The 17,852-nt window shown below is 32.8% G+C and overlaps 1 protein-coding gene across 1 annotated transcript; it reads right to left on the bottom strand.

The window, feature by feature from the left end:
* Window positions 1-10,971: 10,971 nt before the first annotated feature.
* Window positions 10,972-11,714, bottom strand: LOC127123594 (class I heat shock protein). Its single transcript, XM_051053799.1, has one exon. The coding sequence runs from the start codon at window positions 11,618-11,620 to the stop codon at window positions 11,198-11,200; it is 423 nt and encodes a 140-aa protein (XP_050909756.1). The 5' UTR covers window positions 11,621-11,714; the 3' UTR covers window positions 10,972-11,197.
* Between the last annotated feature and the right edge of the window lie 6,138 nt (window positions 11,715-17,852).

The raw sequence follows: 17,852 nt of genomic DNA, 5'->3' as shown, positions 1-17,852 counted from the left end.
TGATCAAGACCCAACAACAAGAGTCAAACATAAAAAAGTCATCACAATTGGTCAACAAAATTATTTGGCATTTATTCCAATTAAAAATACTGAAATAATGCATTTAAATTAAATATGGTTTGTCAAATTCCTAAAACCTCATCAAAACACCAAATAAATGGCAATGAGATTTATCATAGGTCAAACAAGGTCAAAGGACCTTAGAGAAAAAAATTCAGATTTTTTAAAGACTTAAAAGTATTTTTAAACAATTAAAAACAAATGAAAAATCAATTAAATCATGAAAAATATTAATAATGATCAAATAAATAATTTTAATTCAAAATATAAAAGAGGAAAATATTTGAATTTTTTTGGTGAAACTCTCATATTTTTTGGATCAATATTAAAATTAATATGAATTAATGAAAATAAAGCAATTAAAATGAAATTCAAATAATCAGAAAAAACGTGGACCACTTGATCTCCCTCATTATTTGAGGTGGCAGATCAAGTGGCCACCAACGCGCATTCCATGGTGCGCCTGAGTCAAACGTCCACACGCTTGGTAATTAAAACATACGCTCATGATTAAAACAAATTGGACTCATCTAATGGCTCAGGACCACGCCACATCATTGCCGGAGCAAAGCGTGACATTCATCACCACATCATAAATGAAAAAGGAGGACATGATCTGAAAGGAAAAATGGTGTAGATCACGAATATCACCTCAATTTTATCTAACTCCTCACATATAGAAAGATATGAGGAGTTGAAATTTCAGGTATGTCAACTGAGTTGCTTCGATTTGACCTTTAAGCAACTCAATATTCTTGCCTACATTGGTAGGACTTCAGACAACCAAAGAATCAAGAGAATTGAGCAAGATTGAGAGAGAATCGAAGAGATGAAATTTTCTGGAAAATACCTTCAATGTAGGTCTGGATTCAACTGCTCTTGCCTTGGCTCGTGCTTGATCTCACTCAGAATGCTTGCAGGAGTAAAATGAAATACACAAAAGGTCTTAGATCCCTGGAGTTTTGAATCTCAAAACAGTGAGATTCAAACTCAATTTCATGATGAAATTCTCAGGTTTATCCTCTCAAATGGAAGGGTTAGGGGTTTAGGAACAAAGTTGGCGCGAATGTGTGTTGAATTCTGAGCATAAGGGGCTCTATTTATAGCTGCAGCTCATTATATTTGCACCTTCAAATTCACTTTCCAAAATTGGAAATTGATGATGCATGGGTGTATGGGCGTGTACAGGCCCATGAGATCATTGCTTTAGGTCCACAAATGAGTGTGAGAAGGAATGAAATCAACTTGGATTGCAAGGCAAGTGTGTGTGTGAAGATTTGAAGTTTGATCTTTGCCAAATAATGATACCATGTTCATGTCATGCCCAGCCCTAGAAATTCTTGTCCAAAATGAATGAACTTGGACTTTTTGGAAAGGCTAGATCAATAGGAATAACTTTCATGTTCAACACTTTTCCATTTGAAGCTTGTATCATGTTGCATTTTGAGGTGGAAGTTTGGAAATTTCAACATGTTGAAAATTTTTCTAAGTGTCAAGCCATATATCTCAATATTCCACCTTGCTTAACATTTTATGTGAGCTTCAAATGAGAAAAGTGTCTTCATAAAAGTTGTATCTCTTTCAAAGACCTTCAAAATGGTCACCAATTTCATGTCATTTGGATTTAAAATGGTAGAGTTATGCATTTTTGAAGTTTGGAAAAATCACTTGTTCAATGGTATAGGTCAAAAGTGACCTATAATGTAGCCTCGTATCACATGCTCATAAAAGTTGAATTATCTCTCACTCCCAAAAGTGACCTATAATGTGAAACTTGTAAATCTTTCATCTCATAAAAATTGAGCAAGTTATGGCATGGGAAGTTGACTTTCAAATTAGGGTTTAGACAAAATGACCTATAATATTTCAACATAGAAAATGATTTTCCAAACCAAACTAGATCTAGGTCTCAACATGAAAGTTGTTTGTAATGTCATTTAGAGTAATGTTTCTCTTGGAATAATTTTCATATGGTGAAAATTTTAGGAGATATGGTCTAGGGAGACCCAGTTTTGATCAGATGAATTCATCTGGCCAACCACCATCAACCAACTTGCTAACCTTCAATTATCTTGAATTTATAGGCTCATGGTATATCATATATGCATAAGATGATGAAATTTTAAGTTCCCCTTGATAAATTTGATCAATTAGTGAGATAGCTTGTTGGAGAAGTTACTCAAGATACCTAGTCAAACTAGGGTTTCTAAGGCAAATCACCCTCAAACTCTTGAAGAAAACTTGATCAATATAACATGTAGTAATAATTGGGACTCATATATGATTCTTATAACCATTCTTGGATCCATTCATGGTTGTGCTCTTTGTCATGAGGGTCTCAAACCCTAGATATAAACTTGATAGATCAATGGAGATCATGCCCTACCTACAAAAGAGTTAGGAAAATGCAAAGACATATTTTTGGTATTTTGGTTAGTAAAAATGATAAACTACAAGTATGATACAATCACAAAGTGCTTGGTGATCTCTCCCCAAACAAACCCAATGAAGGAGGGGTAAGGAGAATGCCAAGGTATGATCCCAATGCTAATGCTTATGATGAAATTGCATGAGGGATCTTAGGGTCAAAATTGGGGTCTTACAGTTGGGTTATGTGTAGTTTAGTCTATTTATATTTTATTATATATTCTCTTTGTAACCCTTATTTGTATAAATCATGTTATTCACATTATTAAAACCCAAGTTTTATTTCTCACTTCTTTACTTTATAATCTCTATTGTTAACATGGTATTTAGAGCTTAATTTAATCCTCCTTGAAATAATTGTTATATCCTCTATTAAGTTCCCAAAAAATTTTGTATTTCTTTGTTTTGATTTTATAATGATAAACTTATTGAAGAAAAAAATCATTACGTTGAATCACTAAATTGTTCTCGGTTGTCTCCCCCTTTTGTGTTCATGAAGACCTGGATTAAATTATATATGACTTTGTTGACTTTCTCCCTATTGGTTTCTTCTTTCTCCATTGATTCTTCCTTTTCTTACTGGTTCTTTTGTTTAGTTGATTCTCTCTCTCTCTCTCTCTCTCTCTCTCTCTCTCTTTAGGTTCTTCTATTTGCTTACTCCTCTCCCAATGGGTTATTCTATTTGGCTGATTCTTGCTTCATGATTCTTCCCCTTCTTATTGGTTCTTCTACCTGTTGCTTATATTTCTCTCTCTTATTGGTTCTTCAATCTGGTTACGCTTCACCATATTACTTATTCTATTTGGTTGCTTTTTTCTCCAATGACTATTCCCCTTGTTATTGGTTTTTTGTTTTGTTGCTCTTCTCTCTATTGGTTATTCTATTTGGTTTGGTTTGGATTGTATTCAATTGATTCGATTCGATCTAATTTGATTTAGTTTATTTCAATAAGATTGGTTCAAATAGCTTTGATTTGGTTTGATTTGGTATGATTCGATTTGGTTCAAATTGACACAAATTGATTTGGATTGGTTCTGTTCTGTTTGATTTAGATTGATTTAGATTTGATTGGTTTAATTTGATCTAATTTAATTCAGCTTGGTTTGAATCAATTTGATCTGGTTCACATTAATTTGTTGGTTTGATCTATCCTCTCTTTGGATGCTCCTCCTCTCTTGATGGTTCCACTCTTTGACTTCTTTAATTACTTATTCTCTCATTTGTTTGTGTTTGTCTCTATGCTTGTTCTTCTTATTAGTTTATGTTTCTAGTGGTTATGATATTAGTTAATTTGGTTTTATCACTTACTTTTAAGGTTGATTTGTAACAAGCTTAAAGATTAATAAACTTTAAATTTAAGGGGAATGTTCTAATTTTATATTTATATTGTTTATTATTGAGTGTGTTTTTATTTTTTGTTTGGCAAGATCTCAATGCTTCATGTTAACATATTGTGAGTTTGAGGGGAGATGTTAGATAATACGTAATGAGCTGGTGACAAATCGGCAAGTGTATCGATATTGTCGAAGTAATAATGAAAAAGATCGTTTCCACGAGGATTGCAATTTAACAAGGAGTACGTTTGTGCGAATCAAAAGTAACAAGGTTGGGAGCTTCGAGTTTGAATGCGAAAATTAAATAGAAAGGTTATCAGAATGCAAAAGGCGATTAGGTTTCGTCTTGAATCCCTTGTATGTTACTGTTAATGTTAGAGCTTATCTAACCTTATAATGATTAATTTAATTACCATGATAGTGTAACTAAGCCTTTATACCCAATCTCTTGGTGTATATCTCACTATTCTAAGCTATAATTCCCTAATCAATTAGGTCAATTAGATAGTTAAAGTACATAATGTTTGTTTGTTAAACCCTAAGTCAAAACCTTACAATTTCTTATATCTAGCTCAATTATTAGGTTGAACAATTAATTTAGACCAGACTCATACAATTAGGGTTAGTAATTAGCATAATATTGAATCATTATATGGACATTCGTAAACGCATATAAAAAATTAAATGCAAATATTAACTGAACAGAAAACTAAATTAATCAAAAGAGTAAATAGTACAAAGACCTAACATATACTCCCAACAGATCCATACAGGTTTATCTCAATAAAACCTAACATAAAAAAATTACCTACTCATAACAATCGAGATAAAAGAGAAATATACATGAATTTCGGGTTAGAATTTAGCTTCCGATGGCTAAAACCTTCGCTCCAGAGCTTCACACTACTTCTCTGTCGTCAAAATTAGGTCACCAGCAGTAAATACTCAAAAGTGTGAAAACAATCTCTTTATAAATTTGCATAACACGTCAGACCCCACATGGCATTGCGCCACAATGCTAATGCATCATGCCATGATGACATGTTCATCGTGCCACGATGGGGTGCAATAATTGCAATACTGAATTGCCTCAAAATTTCTCTTTTTCACACCATTTCTTCATATTTTCTTCTTTCTTCCTTTTTCTTCCATATATTAAAAAACATGGTAAATATTAATCAAACTTAACCAAAGTGAGATCAAACTTAATAAAATAACTGACAAAATGCTGTAAAAATTACGTGTTGACAGAGTTTCATCACAACCCCAAACTTACATTATTTCATGTTCTCAAGTAACTCATTCATACTTGTGAATTTCAAAACCTCATACTTACCAAACCAATAACAGACACCAATACTTGTAGAGTATTTACTTTCATCATTTTCTTCAATTCAACACTTTCCAAGGAACTTCTACTTTCTCCATACTCAACCTTTCTCATAATGTCACGAGTTCGCTCATAACTGGAATTTTTTGTACGCTTATTCGCACATAATTGATATCAGTCATATGAACTTGTAAAATTTCTAAAAAGTATATCACATTTTATTTGAAAACAAACTTTTAAGGTCAAAGGTTGCAATGTGGCTTATGTCAGGGTAATATATTTTTTGGTTGGGAGGCTTAATTCTTTGGAGTTAAGTACCTACTAATTTTCTAAATATCTCACCTTTTTAAATTTCCTTTTACAATTGGGTACTAGACTTGAGTTCTTTTTTTCTTTTTTTTCCAGAAGCTATAATTTACCAATTTTGATTATTTCATGCTTCTTTTTCATCATTTTTTATGACTCAAGATTTCTAATACCCCTACCCCAAACTTAAACGTTACTAATTCCAAGATCAACCCTAAACATAGCTTCTTATATCACCTATAAAATAAATATACCCAACTCCAAAGAGATTATGGAAAGATAAACCTTTCTGGTCAATAGGCTCATAATGTGGCTAAGTCATCGAAAGATTGACTCAAGCTCAAAGGGTTTAAAAAATGATAAATTATTTAAGGGACACCTAAGAAAGGTTCTAAGTTTTAAAACAAAAAACATGCCTCGACGTGTAATCAAATAAACAAATAACAATTCAGTAACAATGCATGTCGTAGTAGATGTACAATTATATGAACACTCGTTACAAATAAATGGTACAAAAGTGATTTTTTTTGGCTTAAACCTTGGTAAGGTATCTAGAGGTTGAGCTCAAGATTTTTGAAAAATCATACCTCTTCTAGTGTTTTCCATCCACATTTGCAACTTCAATACAAATTTTGATTGCTCTTCTCTTTTATTTTGTTTTCTTGTGTCTTGCTTTTTAGTCATTGGTATGGTCAGATAATCCTCACTAACAAAACACAAGACATATGTATTACTTAAATAAAGAACAAGAAGTTTACAAATAGGGAAATCATAGGAAAATAAACTACTACTTATGAATTCAAATACAAAAGTAAATAAAAAAATATCTAGAAATATTGTGAAATTCCCGAATCACAAATCATTAGGAGGATGGAATTGTGGAAAATGACCCATAGATGTTAAGGTCTCCATCACCTCTTGATCTCCTTAACCCACGTGGTTCTCATCTTCTATAGTATATTAGTGATCATAAAGTTTTTATCTTGAAAATATCTTCCCAATGATGCTTGTGTAGTAAATAGTTGTCTCGCATTTTGATTTGGGAGGTATTCTCTTGAATCATTGAAAAATTGTTCAAAATTTGGACCGAAGCTTGGAGCATTTGCGTAGATGTTTGGTGAGATAGTGGTGGCCCATTTTTCCATCCAAAGTGCATACTGCAACATTCTTTGCATGTGATTAGTATCTTAGTGTTGTGTATGAGCCTATGATGGTTATTGATGACTCACTTCTAGACGATATAACTCGTCTTAAGCTTTTGCATATGCGCCTTCCTGCTCACGTCCTTGAATCGACCTAGTTGGCATCCTATGTATGAGAATACTATTGATTGGAGACATTACATGTTATAAATCATCATCTCCTCGACTCTCCACTCTAGTTAACCTGCATAACTCGTTAATGATACAAAAATGGCCACAAGAGTGTTGTGGTGCGTCTTCCATGGTCTCTATTTTCTGAAATTAATCTCCCAACATTTATTGAGCTATTGTGAAGTACTTCCATGAGAGACAGAGATCTTTTAACAATGAACTCAAAATTGTTTGATGAAGCCTCAAGAGTTTGCACTATAAATGATCCCCACGCCTTGGTAATTAGGTGCAAAGCGTACAAAGTATTTTTTTGACTCCATTCCTAACATGCCATCTTCCTCCCATTTTGCACAACTCATTTTTAATTTATCCCCACCTTTCCTCTAATAGGATTCCTATGCTAGCTCTATAGTGTTGTACTCCACACAGTGCTGAAGGATGTGGATCAAGTAAAACATTAATAACATTAACATTATAATCAATGATCTTACCTCATACATAAGAAGTGTAGTCGTGCGAGGCATGACGATACGCGTCCACATAGAATTCCAACACAAATATTTTGTCTGTGTCTTGGATCAAATTGTTCAATTTAATCGAACGCCTTTCTTCCAACATGAGGGAAAGTTATTTATAACCTTCCAACTTTAGCAAATCAAATGTCCTTTCGGACACTACATTGTAGTTTCTAACTCTAAAAATTTTTTCAGCATGTTCTTGAGAGATAAATTTGTATGTTGGATAATTGGGTTATTATGGAGCGATTAAAGTGGATGGACCAAAAACTCTATTGCGCTTTGGTTTCGTTGACTCCGCACAAGTAAAAACTCACAAAAACAATGTAACAAAAGCAAAAAAGTGAAGAAAAATGGTGAGTGAAAAGTGAACTTTTGTAATCTAGTAGAAGCAAGAATGAGAAGAAGATGAGTTGTACGAAAAAAAGTTACTAAAAATCATTATTTATAGGCCTAGATCCGTTGCATCACGATGCAATCCACACCTCTTCATACCATGATGGGAAATGATATCGGCCAACAGTTGTCTGCTCATCATTTCCTATAACGGTCAGATATAGAGGCATCATTCTAAGACACCTTTCCATCACGCCACTGTGCTTCCTTCATCACGCCACGATACAAGTCATCATGATACGATTTTTACAGCCCCAAACTAATTTTACACATTCCAAATTATTTCTAAGTCCCCTAAATTTTTTCTAACACTTCCTACTACTATCAAAACAAGAAAAACTTAAAATAAAGAAAAAAAACTCAATTGTGAAAGACTAACATTTAAAACTTGCAAAGATTTTTTATTTTATTTTAAATCATGATCGATTGCCTCCCATTAAGCGCTTATTTTTTGTCATTAGCTTGACTGTAGTATCCTAAGGTTTTCAAGCCCCAAGAGATACCCTGGTCTCAATAATTCTACCTCCGATCAATTCTCCATCCTTTTTGGTTTCCTCAACCTTGTAAAATTCATCCTTTTCTTCAATATTTTGTGTCCATTCTAACGCATTGAAAACTACCTTCTCATTATTAGACCTCAAGCTTAGTTCACCCGACTCCACATCGATCAGTTCTTTTCCCGTTGCTAAGAAAGGTCTTTCCAGTATTACTAAAGCTTAAAAATATTCATTTATATCCACTATCAGAAATCATTTTGAAATACCAATCCATCCACTTTAACTAACACATCTTCTATGACCCCAAAAGGATAACTAATTGAGATATCAACCAACATAAGAGTCATATTTATTGGTTTGGCTCTCCCAAATTCAACGTATTTACTAATGCAAGAGACATTAAGTTAATGTTAACCCCTAAATCACAATGCATATATGCAATCTTAACTTCACCTATGATACAAAGTATGGTGAACCTTCCTGGATCTTCTAGCTTGGTTGGAATTTTTCTTTGGATTATAACACTACACTTTTCCGTCAAAGCTACATTGTCACCCAAATTTGATTTCTTCTTTCTTGAAAAAAACTCTTTCATAAATTTAGAATATTTAGGCATTAGTTCTAAAATTTCATGAAGCAAAATACTTACTTGGAGTTTGGCAAGCATCTTTTTAAATTTTTTGAAAAGCCCTTCATTAGTTCGGGACTTGGATCATTGAGGATTTTTTTCTTTGTTCTTATTAATGGTGAGTTTCTATCTATCATCTTATCATGTGTATCTCCCTCACATAATATTCACTCACTTCTTTTTCTTTTTCAACTTCTCAGTCTTCTTCCATATCCCATGCTTCATCTGCTTCTTCGATCTCATTCTGACTCACTTCTTTTCTCCGAAGATGGTACTCCACTTCCCAACTATATTGTCTGTCTCATTATTTGGGTTGTCAACAGTGTTACCCATAAATCCTCTAGTAGAACCTGATATTGTTGCTACCTATCGAGACAATTTTCCTATCTGCATCTCTATATTTTTTATTGATGCCCCATGGTTCTTGCTCATGGTTTCACATTGTTTGTTTACCTGTTCAAAACCACTTTGAGTCATTTGGATAAATTTATTTAGAGTTTCTTCAAGTGGTGATGGCTTCCTCTAGAATGGAAGTTGTTGTGTTTGCTGAGTGCCTTGATTAAAATTAGAGGTTTGATTGTTGCTTCATTTAAAATTGGGATGATCTTTTCAAACTGGATTGTAAGTGTTGGAGTAAGGGTTGTTTTTCTTGAAATTTTCAAATTAAACTTTTTTGTGCTCCTTTCTGGAACACACATCCCATTCACATTCAAAACCACTAACTGACTTACATTGGTTTGATTAGGGTTGTTTTAAACCAATTTTTTTTTGTGGAGTTCAATTTGAGATAGTAATGCAACGTGGTTATCTAAAGTTAACACACCCTTAGGGATACCGATACTCTCCACTTTGACCCCTATTTCACTCTGAGCTGTATTCATTCAAGCACATCTTTTCAACTAGATATTTTATTTGTGCTTCAATCAAGCATCAAATTGTACCTTCAACCGACGCATCCTAAATCACCATTGTTTGACTTTTGAGACCTTTTATGAAAATTTACATATGTTCCATGTTGTTCATGTTGTGATTAAAACACCTTCATAATAACAGTTTAAACCTCTCTCATAAATCATACAAGGATCCAATCACTTGTTCCTCAAAGTTTGTGATCTCGGCCTTTCTCTCGAAAAACGAAAAATTAAATAGTGGTGAAGAACCAAGTACCAATAGTTCGGTTGGAAAGACATAACAACTAATCATTTGCTCTCTCAATCAACAAAAAATTTTAAGTCTCGGTTTTACTTGATCATCAATCACACTAATTGATCTACACAGCTAACTCATAAAATCCAGCTAGATACTTCTGAAGATCTCGATTAGATTTCCATAGAATGAATTGACATTAATTTATAATTTTTTATATTAAAAGTAGCAGGATAACAGGGTACGAAACCCATAAAAATTTGTCCTGAATTCGTTTGCACTAATCTTCCATAGTTTGTTGTTGTTGCTCCGCCATGGTTGCTTTTTCTTATCACAAGAAACGATTGTACTTTCCTCTACTAAAGCTTATCGCGCTAAAAATGTTGCTCGTCTTGTTTTTCGATTTACTCGGCAATTTTGAATAGAAAAATTATCAAAATGCAAAAGATGATGTTAGCGCCTATCTACGTTTATGAAACACATTCGTTCTAGAGCTTAACACTATTTTTCCGTCATCAAAATTAACACTATTTTTCCGTCATCAAAATTAAGTCATCAACAAAAGAAATACTCAAAAAGTATAAAAAAATATATCAAAAATCGTTAAAAAATGAAAATATGTTTTAAATAAAAATGTTTAAAATGATTTTTAATTTTAAGTTTTATATGTTCTTAGAAAACCTGAATTTTATTTATTAAAACTGAAATAAATTTTAAGAAAAATTTAAAATTCAAATGACATTTAAGGCTTTGATAGTGCATACATAAATAATAATAAACAATAATAATAATTAATTTACACAATTAAAAATATAATAATTTAATAGTATGAATTATAATTAAATAAATAGTTTAAATAATAAAATAGTGAAATTATAATTAAATAAATAATATAAATAATATATTAAAATTGAATATATACTATCAATGTTTATTAGTTTGAGATTAAATCATTAATAATAATTTATTATAAATTTTGTTTCTCAAATTTTTTTAAAGAAAAAAGTTGCATGAAATAATTAACACAAACTTAGCAACCTTAAATTACAATAACCATAGGAACATTATTAAGTTACATTACACACCACTCCACATAAATAATATATCAAACTTAAAGTACAAAAAAAAAACACCAATCATCAAAACCCAACAAGACCCTTCTATTTAACTCCCCACTTTTACCAAGTACAAACTTTTTATTATTTTCAAACTCAACATCATACAAAAGCTCACCATTTTTTTCTTTCAATTTCCCTCAATTTGAATCACCTTAGTTTCAAATTTCTTCCCTTCCTCCTTAGGAATAGTTACAACTAAAACACCATTTTCCATATTAGCTTTAACTTGATCCACCTTAGCATTTTGTGGTAGCTTAAATCTTCTTCGAAATTTCCCACGACAACGTTCTACATGATGCCACTTGTTATTAGTCTTCTCATCATCTTCATCCACATTATTGCTCCTTTCGCCACTAATTTGAAGCACTTTTCCATCATCAATTTCTATCTTCACATCCTCTTTTTTTAACCCTGGTAGATCGGATATAAAAACATGTGAATCTTTGGTTTCTTTCCAATCTGTTGGGGTGCTTAGGATAGGACATTTGTTTATCATAGATAAGAAAGGGTCATAGGTTTCATCACCAAGAAGTTGTGAAATGAGTGACATGGTTGATGTTGTGTGAATTGAACACAGAAATTGAAATTTCTTTTAGGAATTTGTTGGAAGAAGCTGTTATTGAATTGAGAAATAATTTGGATGGTACGTAGGTTTATATAAAGGGTGCAAAGGGAAGGTCATGAAGTTTCTTGGAGTTTGGTTGATGTTTCTACTATCTTCTTTTTTTTATGCCCTTTTTGTAAAATTCTCGTTTCTTCTTAAATGTTCTTGCTTGTTCTAGTGCTCTCCTTTATGTTTTGCTTTTGGTACTAAATAAGGTTGAAGATTTTATTTACTTACATCCATAATTTAATTTTATTTACACAAACTCTTTATTTCATCTACAAAGACTAAAATATATATTATATTGTCGGTCATAACAATTTGATCATTAAGGGTGTGTTTGTTTCAAGTTTAGAAGTAACATTCCTTGGAATCTTATTCCCATCATTATTATTATTTGGAATAATATTCATATCCAAGTGTTTGGTAAAAACTAAATTTTCTAGGAATGTTTATAATATTTATTTAATTAAAAATTATAAAAAAATAAAATAAATACATAAATGTGAGTAGTAGAGGGGAGTTGTAGTTAGTTGAACTTTATTCCCATGGGAATGTTGGATTCTCACTCTTTAAACCTTGGAATAAAATAAAAGAACCATGTGAAAATAAAGTTCCTGGGAATAAAATATACCTTGGAATAATTTTTAAAAAATTGAATCAAACATGGGAATGTTGCATTCCCATGACAATATTCCCAGGAATATTTTTTAAAACCTTGAAACAAACACACCCTAAGTGTTTGACTTTTAAAATATATAATTATATTAGATTAAAAATAAAATTATACTTATTCATGTTTGATAAATATAACAATAACAACAATACAAACTTTCCTAATAAAAAGAATAAAATATATAAAAACAATTATGTATTGTTAAAAAAATAACAAAATATATAAATTAAAAAGGAATTTGTTCAAAAAGAGTTAAGATCTACAGAATAATTAATGCATTAGAAATGTCAATAATTCATGATTTTAAGATTAAATATCAATAATTATGTTTTAGAAGTGTCAATAATTCAAGGAGTTAAGATTCAATATCAGTTTTGGGTCAGTCATATGCTCAATGGTTGAGGTTCAATTCATCTCAAATCTGTTTCACTTGATATGAGTTATAGAACCGGTTCATAAAAAAAACAAGGTGCGTACTCTGATCTCCACTTTTCAATGTATTAATCTTGAATCTAAAACTAACTTGAGCGTTGGAGTGCTAACTTGCAGTTTCACTCTGCGCCACCGCATTGGAGACCAGCACCACCGGTTCAAGATATTTGATTCATCAACATCATTGAGTTCTAGTTCCTGAACGGAACAGTGGCGTTGTATGTACGAAATAACTTCTGATTCATGCGAAATTACATCATCAGATCAATCTTGATCTGAAGTCACTTCTCTACCGTAAGAAGAAAGAGAAGAGACAATAAATTTGATACTCATGTCCATGATCATCAGTCCATCTCTTGAATCAATCGTCTATCAACTATCACCGATCGAAGAATTTTGCGGTATGGCGTCATCCAACACTTGTCCTTCACCAGATTGTATTGCTCTTGGAAAAGACTAGCATGCAACAAAATGAAGATCGATTGGAACTAGGATTTCTATATCGCGAAAAGATCAATGGAATTCCAAACTTCGATCTGCCTCTAATTCTCATGATTAACATCGTTGATCAAAACCTGATAGGATTTCTTGTAGATAACGAAGGCTCTTGCAACATCTTCTACCACAACATTGGAGAATTGTTAGGCATCAAACAAGAAGATCAAAGTCCGTATAACGGGGGAGATTTATTACTCCTTAATGATTTATAACTCACCCTCGGGCAACGGTAGATATGACAGTGACAGTTGGAGAAAGAACACGCAAAAGAAAGGTAATCCTCAACTTTTTTGTAGTATCGTGCAAATTTCCTTCAGAGGTATCATTGGAAGGTTATTCTCGGCGAAGCTAGACGGATTGGCGTCGCCGGTCCACTTGAAAGTACCCTATCACAATATGAAAGGAAGGTCGGACACTATTAGTGCCAACCTAGAGGAAGCTAGAAGGATTATGAAGCGTATATGTGGGCATTCTTGCATCGATATCGAGGGTCGAAGAAGATCCGAGGAATATTGGAAATATGTTCTCCTTCTAGAAAGATGTCAAACATAATATGTTGGACAATGTGTGTGCCAAGATTAATGCAACAACACTTTATAAAGCAAATAAAGTAAAATGAACACATAGTGTAAGTAACTCAGTTAGGTGCAATGACACCTACCTCTAGAGGGCGTTAACCCATGAAAGGAAATCTACTCTTAATAGTAAATGTACAAATTGGTCTTAGATGAACACTTCTAGATCAATGCATTTTTTCTAAATATTATCCCTAGTGTTTGAACAATTATAAAATAGTTTGAATGATGAAACTTTTACAGCTCAAAAATAAGTTTTAGTCCTTTGTATAGGAATGACTCAAATGAATAGAGTTTCACAACTAAAAATAAAAAACAAAAAAACTCAAACTACTAAAAACGCCTTGCTTGACATCTCAAGATCTAAGTCTTCTGTATGGAGAGTTTCTCCTTAAATAGTAAAACATCCAATTGCATGGACCATTAGGGTTTTAAATAAACTAGTGGCTGAAGTAAAGACAAAAAGCGCAACTCAAAATTTTGATTTAATTTGATTTTCAATCTATCATAAATTAAATTTACATTAACCAAATTTGGTATTGATCCTTGATCTTTAGGAAAATCTTTCCTAATTCTGAAAAGCTCATAAACACTCATATAAATATGGAAACAAATTAGGCCTGATATTTCACTTTTGCACAACTAGTATTTGAGGAAAGATGTGTGGGACATCTTGGGCCATATATTTGTATTAGTTTTTGAGCTCATAGAGACACATATCTCAACATGATGTCATTGCATCTTGCATTCCACGTTGTGTATAAAATCCTGCCAATCACTTGTAACTACAATCTCCTCCTTTGTCCAATTTTTAGGAAAATACAACAAGCAAGATTTGGTTCCAAAAGAGGAGGGAAAACTTCATGACATCATTCAGAAAACATCAGAGTGTAGCAAAAAAATAGATAACATTTGCTAATCAAATCTTGAGGATATACAGAACTAGCATACCAATATAAGATCAACAAAAAGGTCTTGCATTACTGTTGCGACACAAAAAATACCCGAGCGCATCGCACACTGGAAATAACAGAGTCTCCAACGAACTTTATATATTCCAAAGGAAAGGAAAAATATTGATAAAACCCATGAAGAAAAAGAAAATAAATGGTCGTCGCAACCAAGATCGTGTTCGGGAGTCGGTTATGTAAGGGGAAGGTATTAGCACCCCCCACATCTGTTGTACTCAACGAAATCCATTTAGTTAGTTATATGAATGAAAATTAGCGCGATGTTAGTTTGTGATCTTCTACTTATTGAGTGAGAAAAAAAAATATTTTTTTTAGGTTTTTTTATAATTGTGCCTGACAAGATTTCAAAATCCTGCTCCTACGTATCTCCAAGTGCGATGGAGAACTCAAGGCTATACATTTCTTTGTATAAAAGAACTTTTGTTGATTTCATTTTAGAGAATGTTGCTTTATACATATAAAGTGATTAAATCTTTTCTTGTTGCTCGCTCTTTGAGGTGGAATCCTTTATTTGTTTCACGTCGATATGGACAAAATATACTCGTTTATGAAAAAGTTTTCGAGGTCATGCAAGGGCAGAAAATAAGTTTGATTAGTTTGAGTAGGATTTTACATGGACTAAGGTAACCCATGGAGCAAGGTGTGCACCGAGAATTCGTTAACCAAGGCTTCTAGAGAGGTTTGCATCTCTCGGTCCTTTGTGGTTCACTTTTATGAATATTTGGTCTTTACGGAATATGAGTAAACATTTGAGCATAAGTATACACCAAGCACGCGTTTACTCTATATTCGTATGGATGTGCTTCTATTGTCCCTTTATTCCAAATTTATTTATTTTTTATTTGAAAGACTAATAGTTGTTTGGAATCGGGTGTGCTCAAAACACTCAACTATTAAGGGGTCTAAAAGGATGTGCATTTCTCAGTCCTTTGTCTTTCAATTTCATTATGAAAAAGATTTTTGTGTATTAACGACTTGACGTTGGGTCAAGCGTTTCATGTTGATTGTGAAAAAGAGTTTGAATCGAGCGGAATAGGTACTTGACATTCGATTAAGCACTCTGGTTGGTGGAAATGTTTTGACTTGGTAAAACTACTCGATGTTGGATAAAGCATTATTTTTGTTCTTTCTAAAAGTGGTTGATTTTAATCTTCAGTTATAAAATAACTAAGATAACAAAAAAATCAAAAGGAAAGCAATAAAATTTGGCAAGCAATACAAATCGGAGGAGGGAATACATTTTTCTGAATGCGAATTGCAATAAGGATAATCAATAGAAACAAAGTCAATACAAAGTAAGACAAAAATGCGAGATAGGAACGTACACAGCATATTTACAATACTTTTTTTTGTAATTGAATCGAAAGAGTAAAGACAAAATGAAACATGTATGAATTAAGATCATGGTGCGAGGATGCAAATTGATGTCACGTAACACAAAGACGTGCAAGGTTACCGAAAGTAGAGTCTAAATTCGATTTAAAAGTAGCGATGTTGAATTATCACGTGCTATCATGAATCAAATGAATTTCTAACGTGAAGTGTATCGTTGCAAAATGAATCAAAATAGTACTGAAATCATAACGCAAAGAAATGAAATTGTAATGAAGTGAAGTTTAACACGCACAATGGTAAAAAAAACGACATCAAACCGTAGTGATGTAAAACATCACAATCAAAATCAGAATAAACATATCATAATGAGATGAAGGCAAAGCTAAACCTAATGTGATCAAAGTTGGTTTATATGTATCGTCAATAAAATCAGAATGTCGCATGCAAGGACTATAACACGAAGAAATATTATATCAATATATCGAAACAAAAATCTGACAGCATAACGACATATAAATGTCGAATCGTGAAGCAAAATCTGATTTTATGCAACACAAAGCAATGTAATGAAACAAAAAGCAACACAATGTTTAAATTGTTACAACATTTAAAATAGTCCAGCACTACAATCGAACACAAACAAAATGTAACTGAATCAAAACACTCGTAAAGTAGACTCAATCAGCATAACACATAAATTGTTTGAAATTGAAAGGTTGCCCAATTGATCTTGTGATGATGTTGCTGAGTTGTGAAGATGTGACATAGGTGATGCGCGATGAAATAGTAACATAATTGCAATAAAAATGCAAGATAGTGCAACAAGGTTGTGTAATCTATGATGTCACAAATGGTTGTTGTTCAGAGCATAATGATAGTTGTGTCTCGTTGATGCTACAACAAGGTTGATTGGAGTGAGGTTGTAACATGTTGAAAGGTTTGTAACAGGTTAGAGGTAAAGATAAATACGTGGGGTTGGATGTGAGAAGGTGGTGTGTGGAATATGGTGGTTGAGTAGCTCACCGCAGTTGAGGTGAAGGTGGCTTTTATGGTGGTTATTTTGGGTATAAAGTTTATGGAGTTTTGGATGTGGATGAAGTTAGGAAATATATTGGAGCAAGGTTATTGGAAGGTGATATGAGAAGAAGGCAATGGTGGAATGAGTTGCAGGCGGAAAACGGTGATAATGGGATGGTCGAAGAAGATGCTTTCACAATTTACAAGATGTTGCGTGTTTCCACCGGAGGGAGCTTGAGGTTTGTAGTTGAGGTTTTTTGAAGGTGGAGGAGAAAGGTGAAAATTGTGTTAAATAAATCGGTAAAGTTGAATGCATCCAGGTCTAAATCCTGATTGGTGTCACTTTCCTTAAAATTATTTCAAGCACTCTCTTTATTCTCTTAGAGTTGAACGCAAGAATACCCAAGATAATTCAGCCTAGTAATCGAATTTGCACAAGAATGGTGAATTTTCAAATGCAAGAAAATGTGTCTGGGATTTATGAGAAGAGGATCCATGATTTTATTGTATCGATCTTCAAATACTGAACAATATATTTATAGGCCATGATGTTTTGTTTCACAAAGTTGCAACTCTTGATGAAACAACATTGTTTCAGCATAGGTTTGTAATGGTTCACCTATGGATGCATCATGCACCACTTCATGAAGTGTTTCATATTTTGAATAAGAGAT

The sequence above is a fragment of the Lathyrus oleraceus genome, chromosome 1, assembly GCF_024323335.1.
Source record: "Lathyrus oleraceus cultivar Zhongwan6 chromosome 1, CAAS_Psat_ZW6_1.0, whole genome shotgun sequence".
Lineage (NCBI taxonomy): Eukaryota > Viridiplantae > Streptophyta > Magnoliopsida > Fabales > Fabaceae > Lathyrus > Lathyrus oleraceus.
Note: the sequence above shows the minus strand (reverse complement) of the source record. Positions and strands in the feature narration are given on the sequence as shown.

Bases quoted from the DNA above. Each gene is read 5' to 3' on its own strand.
- LOC127123594 (XM_051053799.1), bottom strand. From the start codon at position 11,620: ATGTCACTCATTTCACAACTTCTTGGTGATGAAACCTATGACCCTTTC.